Source organism: Halyomorpha halys, unplaced genomic scaffold (assembly GCF_000696795.3).
Source record: "Halyomorpha halys isolate HHAL.00 unplaced genomic scaffold, Hhal_1.1 Scaffold1781.1, whole genome shotgun sequence".
Classification (NCBI taxonomy): domain Eukaryota; kingdom Metazoa; phylum Arthropoda; class Insecta; order Hemiptera; family Pentatomidae; genus Halyomorpha; species Halyomorpha halys.
Genome location: NW_027106981.1, coordinates 88,046 through 96,152, shown reverse-complemented (window position 1 = coordinate 96,152; position 8,107 = coordinate 88,046). Strand labels below are relative to the sequence as shown.

Sequence of the window (8,107 nt, the reverse complement as noted above, 5' to 3'; positions counted from 1 at the left end):
ATGTAACATGCTATATGTTGTAACAAACATGGGAGGAGTGCCATTTTGTAGCTATCTAAATTATCTTTTACCTGACATGTAACATGCTATATGTTGTAAGAAAATATTTTGAAAGAAATTACTAAAAAAAAAGTGATTTTATTCTTAAACAATACTCAAGGTTTGATGATAGGAGTTAATAATGAGTTAATTAATAAAATAAATTATAATACAACAATGAGGACATTATTGAGGCTTCTCACCACAATGACGAGCCATTATATGTTTTTTCATGTAACCAGATCTAACTGACTTATAATCACAGTGTGGACATTGATGGGGCTTCTCTACTGTATGATGGGCCAATATATGTCTTTTCATATTCCCAAATAGTACTGCTTTATAATCACAGTGAGGACATTGATGAGGCTTCTCACCACAATGAAGGGTCAATATATGAAGTTTCATATGTTGAGATTTAACTGATTTATAATCACAGTGAGGACATTGATGAGGCTTCTCACCTGTATGTTGGGCCATTACATGATTTTTCATGCTTTCAGACTTTACTGTTTTATAATCACAGTAAGGACATTTATAGGGCTTCTCACCTGTATGGCGGGCCATTATATGACTTTTCAAAGTCCCAGACTGTACTGATTTATAATCACAGTGAGGACATTGATGAGGCTTCTCACCACTATGATGGGCACTTATATGATTTTTCATGCTTCCAGACTTTACTGTTTTATAATCACAGTAAGGACATTTATGAGGCTTCTCACCTGTATGACGAGCCATTAAATGTGTTTTCATGTAACCTGAGTGTACTGATTTATAATCACAGTAAGGACATTTATGAGGCTTCTCACCTGTATGGCGGGCCATTATATGTCTTTTCATATTCCCAGATTGTACTGCTTTATAATCACAGTGAGGACATTGATGAGGCTTCTCACTACTATGATGGCCCAATATGTGATTTTTCAAATGATCAGATTTAACTGATTTATAATCACAGTGGGAACATTGATGAGGCTTCTCACCTGTATGACGGGCCATTATATGATATTTCAGTTCACCAGATCTTACTGTTTTATAATCACATTGAGGACATTGATGAGGCTTCTCACTTGTATGATGGGCCATTATATGTTTTTTCAGTTCACCATATCTTACTGTTTTATAAACACAGTGAGGACATTGATGAGGCTTCTCACCTGTATGACGGGCCATTATATGATTTTTCATGCTTCCAGCTCTTACTGATTTATAGTCACAGTGGGGACATTGATGGGGCTTTCCTTTTTCATGGCAACTATCCTTGGCTCCTATAAACAATACATAATCGTAGTGAATAATTTTAAGTAAATAATTAAATAAATTATTCATTTAGGTCTAATTAAATGTATTCATTATATATAATTTTAAAAGTATTACGTTAAAATATAATTGTTGTGATAAATAAATTAAGGATACTCCAGATAAGTAAATGCAAATTCAAAAAATGATCAAAATTAAAAGAAAAAAGTTGATACTCCTAATAAGTAAATTAAAATTGATAAGATAAAAATTACAAGATCAGGAAATTATGATTTGTATCAGCATTTATATTGTGATTATGAAGACTATCAAGACCAGATAGTCATAAAGACGAAAAGTTTGGCCTTATCTTGTGATGTAGAATATCTTTGAGACAAAACAGGACATCAAGCCCATGGGTACGAGGATGATAGTTCCTGTTATAACATGTCATTCTTAAAAAAAAAAACTTACTTTTTTTACTTTTCACTTTTTTATTTCTTTTGCTCTGAACATCTTCATCTGAAGATAAGCCAGTGGATTCTAAATCTTGCTCATCCACCATATAATCCAAATCTCCACATGAATCATCTGACTGTGGAATTGAGGGCCCAGGGCTTGAATCTATAAAATAATGGTCAATAGTCCAGAATAATTAGGCATGAAAGTAATGACAATGGTCAAGAAAAGAAATGGTAATGTATTTAATTTAACAAAAAATAGGCAGTATTAAGTAGTTAGTACTATTGGAATGGCAGCAAGCCTTGTCTATGCCAATGCATTAATACATTGTTTAAAAATTAGCTGTTTCATTTCAATTAATTACATGACTAATGCTACATATAGTGTAGTTAATTGTTATATTAAGTCTATCTTGAATATCATCTATCAAACAAAGTGTTACTATAGAATATTGCAGGTAATGTTAGCTATAGTAATACTATAAGGGTTCATAATATTATAACTTTGTAGTTGACCTATATCTTGAACAAATCGCCTCCTTGTACAACCATTGTTAAAAAAACAGTACTTCCTTACAAAGTCGTTGACCCTTCCCCCTCCCCCCCCCCCGAGCCTTCATGAGTTATATCAGCAAATTTTTTAAAATTTTATTTTTAAAAAAATACAAATAGTTTTTGAGAAACAGACGAATGACTAAAAAACATGCCAAAATTAGTATGTTTACCATTCTCATTGAAATCTTATTATTTACCAGAACTTAATGAACCAGTCTTAATTTCAAAAATACATATCCATACAGTAGTATTTAAAGTTCAATAATACTGCTACTGAGTAGATACAACAGGATGGTAACGCAGGGCGTGGAAGAAAGTAGCATCACATTTTTCCAGCCACGCTTGTTCCCTCACTGAATTTCATAAACTCATAGTATAAGGATTTCCTATGTTTTGATCTTTCTATACTTTATTCAAATCAATGCAAAATAACTTGTTAGTCTTACTTTAATAAATTATTGCAGGCATTTTCACTATTGAAAAATTCTTTTTCATTCTTTATTTAGTTAACCAAATTAAAAGGTTTCAGAAACTCAATTCAAACAACTAGATTAGAAGTTGTGAGGAAATAAGTTTTCACTCATCTTTTCAAAATCACCATTACTATAGCATCTACTCTATAGTTAGTAAGATGAACGTTTCTCACCTCCATCTGGGACAAGCAGTTCTTCTTCTTGCTTAAGATATGTTTCTTGTTTTACATGGGTAACTCCACCTGATGATATGAAAACAATATTAGAACAGTAAAGAGGAAGCACTTCATTACATTCATGTCAAATTCAATAAGATCATCCAAACTCATTTGTATCAAACAGAACTTCAATACAAAATAATTACAAGTAAAGTAAATACAAATTATTTTCGTTATTGTGACATAACTGCCGTCCCCACTCCACCCAATACCAACAGTCACTTTGTTTTTTGACTGCCGTCAGGTATGCATTCTGTCTCATCATTTGATTTGTATTTTTTTCTTTCTTTTTTGATCACTCTATTTGTACTTTCTTTTATATATTTCTTCTCTTATCTATCTATTACTATAACCCTTTTCATTTATTATTTATAACCTTTAATTTTTCTTATTCTATCTTACGTTTTTACATTTTATACCCCTGTTATTTTACATTTATGTTTTTTTCTTTTTTTTCCTTTTTGTAACTATAGTGTTTGTATCTTTTTTAGCCCTGATGAAGCCCTGCAACGTGGGGCGAAACGTTGGCTCAATAAAATAGTATAATTCTACTATTTGAGTTTTTTTTTACCGCACCCGAACCATCTAAAATAAATGTTCAGTTGAGGGCATAACTACAATACATCTTTATTGTTCAGTCAGTATGTTTCCTTGTTTCACCATGGGGTGGTTCCTTGTCAGTCTTTCTACCTGTTGGTATGTCTGCAGTCAAATTTGATTCGTCAATCTGATTTTTAAAAAAATTTCAGAGATTGTGCGGCTAGGTATCAAGTTGGTCCTATATCGATTTTAACAGATTCTATCTACTACTATTACTTACACAGGCGTAAATGTATTTTCAAAACACACATATACATTGAAAAGTGATACTCCCATTATTTGAAGAAAATTATAGTTATGGTTCAGAATAAACTCAATTCTCAAATTCACTTCTCTTATTCCACTTCATCTAAGACTGAAGTATTTATAAGACCTTTTACATAAAGCCAAGAATAGTGTAGCAGAAGAAATTGTTTATACCAACGATATATCAAACAAAAAGAATACAGAATATCGAACAGAAACAGAAAACATTGATACCACAGAATATCAAAAGTATGTAAACATTACTAATTGGAAGTATAGCAGTCAGGAGGTTACATCTAGCTGCCTTTGATGCACAAGTAGCAGGCCTTTTTTAAAAACAAATATTTTCATAATTTTATTTGTTTCTTTCCAATATGTGTTCCTTTTGTTTTTAACCAAAACATAAAAATTACCTCTGAACGTATACAGATCTTTATTAAAACATAATTTTAGTCAATAATTAAAACAGGTTTCATATTAATTCAATATTTTTCTCACCGTAATAAATATCCCGTCCCTCCTCTTCTTTGATACTAATTGTGGCAACTACAAACAAAAAAGGATTCCATAATTATTAAATTTCATACAACAAGTTTTGTTGGTGCATTTAATCATTAAATAAGTAAATGGAATTAGAAATAATAACAAAGTTTAGAAAAAAAATTGACCTTTCAAAGTGAGGGGATAGCAGAAAGCCTTCATAAACAAATAAATAAAGATACAAATATAACAAACAATGTCTTATACATTAAATTTTTCTCACCTTCATCAGGTACAAGCAACTCCTCCTCTTGTTTCACATGAACAAGCTCACCTGCTGATAAAAAAATAATATTTAAAACAAAGTAAAAGGAACATTTCATTAGTATGAAAACTCACTATTACAACTGTTTGAAGCCCAAGATCATTGGGATATCCTCCTGCTGATATTATCTTAAACCGAAGCTGCCTGGACAACAACTGTTTGAACCAATCCAAGATCATTGGATATCCTGACGCTGATATTATCTGAAACCAAAGCTGCCAGAGCAACAACTGTTTGAACCAGCCCAAGATCGTTGGGATGTCGCCAAGCTGATATTATATTAAACCAAAGCTGCTTGAACAACAACTGTTTGAATCAGCCCAAGATCATTGGGATATCCTCATGCTGATACTATCTTAAACCAGAGCTGCCCGAGCAACAACTGTTAGAACTAGTCCAAGACCGTTGGGATATCGCCAAGCTGATATTATCTTAAGCCAAAGCTGCCCGGACAATTGTTTCTGACCAACAGATTAGCTATTAAAGCACTACTACATTGATATAGATACTCAATTTTCTTTATATAATTCAAAACAAGGATTATATAAAGTTCATATTTTCCTTACCGTAATCAATATTAAGTCCCTCCTCTTCTTTAATAACAACTGTGGAAACTGTAACAAAATTCAATAATTAATTAATAAAACACATCAACCGACATTTGATGACTTCATAATTTAATTAGTATTATGCTAATCAAGATTAATAAAGGAAATTAAAAAAAATAATCTATTGAAAGGTTTATGAGCTAAATAATTCTTTTATAAATAATGATTTTCTCCAATTTTCAATTAAACTATTCTCATATAATGGCCATTAATATAAACTTATTGGTAGGCCATTAATGTTTTATTTCAGTATATACCTCAAATTATATTTTGTAACTCATAATTCTCTACTAATTATTAAGAACTTTTTAGATATATTTATAATTAAATCAATAGCAATTGTAATACAACTTGAATTTAAGAGTACTCGCAGCACTCTTTTATGTGCTGTCATGATGCAGCGGGAGGTCTGTTTTGGCAGGTAAGATGGGGTAATGTATAGATCACAGAAGAATTGTCGGCCTCTCCGACCAACAAGTAACAAGTGTTCGCCTCTAAGATATTTTGAAAGCATTTCTTAATTTTCATTAGTTAAAATTCTTTAAGGGCTGTTCCTACAATGACAATTTTGGCCCCTCCTACCTTTAAATGAAATTTATTTACAGTTGTAACAGACTTTTGCAAATCAGTTTTATTTGTAATCTTATGATTAAGATCTACGATTTTCATCTCTTAGCTTGTTTAGAACACTTTTTTTTCCTTTTCACACCTCTGTATGCCTGTCGACGGGATACAGATTAGACATCTCTGTCATAGATATCATCAGATTAGTTCATATCTCACTACCTTTCTATAATTTCCCATTTCTTAATTCTCGTTTATATTTTTTATTATTTTCACTATTTTCTTTATTTTACTCCATTTAAACTATTTTAAATGTAATTCACTATCTCCAACGGATTGATCTAATATTGAGTTTACTTAACCTGTTCAAAGGCTCCTGAGTATAAGCTTCATTAATATCAAGCTATGAAAACATCAATTGATACTTTTTAAAAAAACTGATAGATCTAAACTTTTAGTAGACATTCCCAAGATAAATAAATAGTCCACAAAATTAAATTTGATTTATATAACAATAACACATTAAAGGAATATTCTACAAGCATAGCATGAATGACAAATTGAAATATATAATAAAATTCTATATAAAAAGTAGAATGCAAATAGTGTCCAAACTACATTGGATAAATTTCTAAAATCAAAATTAGGGTAAATTAACAATAACAACGATCTTAAAACATAAAACAAATAATCGCATAAACATTAAAACTATATATAACACCTGCTGAACACTGCAATAGAGCAACTGTCAGATTTTTACTTGAATAAAATAGTAATTCTTAACTGAGCTTATTGCCTGCACAACAATAAGGAAGCATGTGAAATCCACTTTTAATTCAAAGAAAACATCTATAATCTGCTCAATTACAAAATTATGTTGATATAACTAATAAAAGTAATAAATAATTATTGAGTGAAAGTTTAATTATAGAAGAATATAAACAATACTAATATCAAAATCCAAGAGGATTTAAAACTAATCCCATAATGTCACAGAGTATGGAATGGACAATGGTCCCTAACTACGATGGATTCCGAAGGGATAGGATGCGAAATATCTATAACATAATTATTTTAAGTATTTTTAATTCTTTGCTCAAAATACTTTTTCAACAACCCTTATTAATAATGATAAATTAAAAATAAAATTCTGACTTTTAAATTCATTTTTTTTTTTTTATTATTATAACGTACAGCTATCGCACTAACTGCAAAAAAATATAATATACCTTTATTTTAGAAATATCTAAAATGTTACAGTTAGTTTAGTTACTCGTTTTCTATATAATATTTTAAGTTTAATTATTAGGAAAGTAAAAGATATTGTTTATATTAAGATTTAATTAAATTTATCAAAAAATTGCTAAGAGTAATTTTAGATCTTGAGGAAAGGCATTGAAAGTGACAATACTCTCGAACACCGAAGTGACAAATTGGTTATTTAAGTATATTAACTTGACTTAATAGGAAGAAATTAAAAAAAAAAAATAAAGGCAAAACAATATGCAATATGAATATTTGCTAACAAGAAAAACACCACTAGAAATACGAATATTTACCAGATATAAATTTACACAACTTTTCTTTCTCTTTTGATAATTAAAATGAACCCTAATTGCTAAATGACCTATATTTCCGTCTTTCCAGCACTCACAGATCCAGCGGTAATATGTCATTTATAACCTAATACGTTCCTTCTCATAGCTTTTTAATAATTTCTTAACTAAGTCAAACCTTATTTTTGACTTAACAGCTTTCCTCTGAACTAGGTATGCTACACAAGTGGATTCCCTGCTGAGACTACTCAATTTTAGGACCAACACCTGCAAGATTCCATAATCAGGATGGTAACTCCTAATCCTTAGTACATCTTGTTTTTGGTTTAAACACTTTCAAAAACATTATCTGTTTGATTTTTGAACAATCCTATCCACGTTCTATTAATAGTTATTTTTCTTAATTTAATAAAATGCGGTTACTTTCAGCGATTTTTAAGTATCTTTTTAAGAATTTGAGTTAACGAGTAACATTATTTCTGTTTAAGTTAAAATAATTTTTTTTTTCTGTTAAATACTATTAACAAAATCTTGAAAAAAAAAAAAATTATTTCACGAAGAAAATTATCAAAATTTTTATTAAGGGTTTCTTGAGGTACTTAAAACTGATGTCAAATTTGTTTCATTTACAAAAATCTTTGATAGGCCTGTCTGTTCAAATTGTTACAATGTCGTACTTATATTGAAACACGTTAGGGTTATTATATAAAATTATTGATATTTCATGATTTATATATACA

At 30.0% G+C, this 8,107-nt stretch overlaps 1 protein-coding gene across 7 annotated transcripts in view; it reads right to left on the bottom strand.

The window, feature by feature from the left end:
- Window positions 1–153: 153 nt before the first annotated feature.
- The window catches only part of LOC106690625 (zinc finger autosomal protein-like), a 19,353-nt gene continuing 11,399 nt past the window's right edge, over window positions 154–8,107 (bottom strand). Inside the window, exons 3-8 of one of the 7 annotated variants that reach the window (XM_067045313.1) lie at window positions 5,206–5,253; window positions 4,598–4,651; window positions 4,333–4,380; window positions 2,944–3,012; window positions 1,756–1,905; window positions 154–1,310 (exon numbers count right to left, since the gene is read on the bottom strand). In XM_067045313.1, the coding sequence (XP_066901414.1) occupies window positions 226–1,310; window positions 1,756–1,905; window positions 2,944–3,012; window positions 4,333–4,380; window positions 4,598–4,651; window positions 5,206–5,253 (1,454 nt within the window). In that variant the 3' untranslated portion in view covers window positions 154–225. The remainder of the gene's footprint in view (window positions 1,311–1,755; window positions 1,906–2,943; window positions 3,013–4,332; window positions 4,381–4,597; window positions 4,652–5,205; window positions 5,254–8,107) is intronic. The other 6 variants (XM_014436124.2, XM_067045314.1, XM_067045315.1 and 3 more) reach the window with 6 other exon arrangements.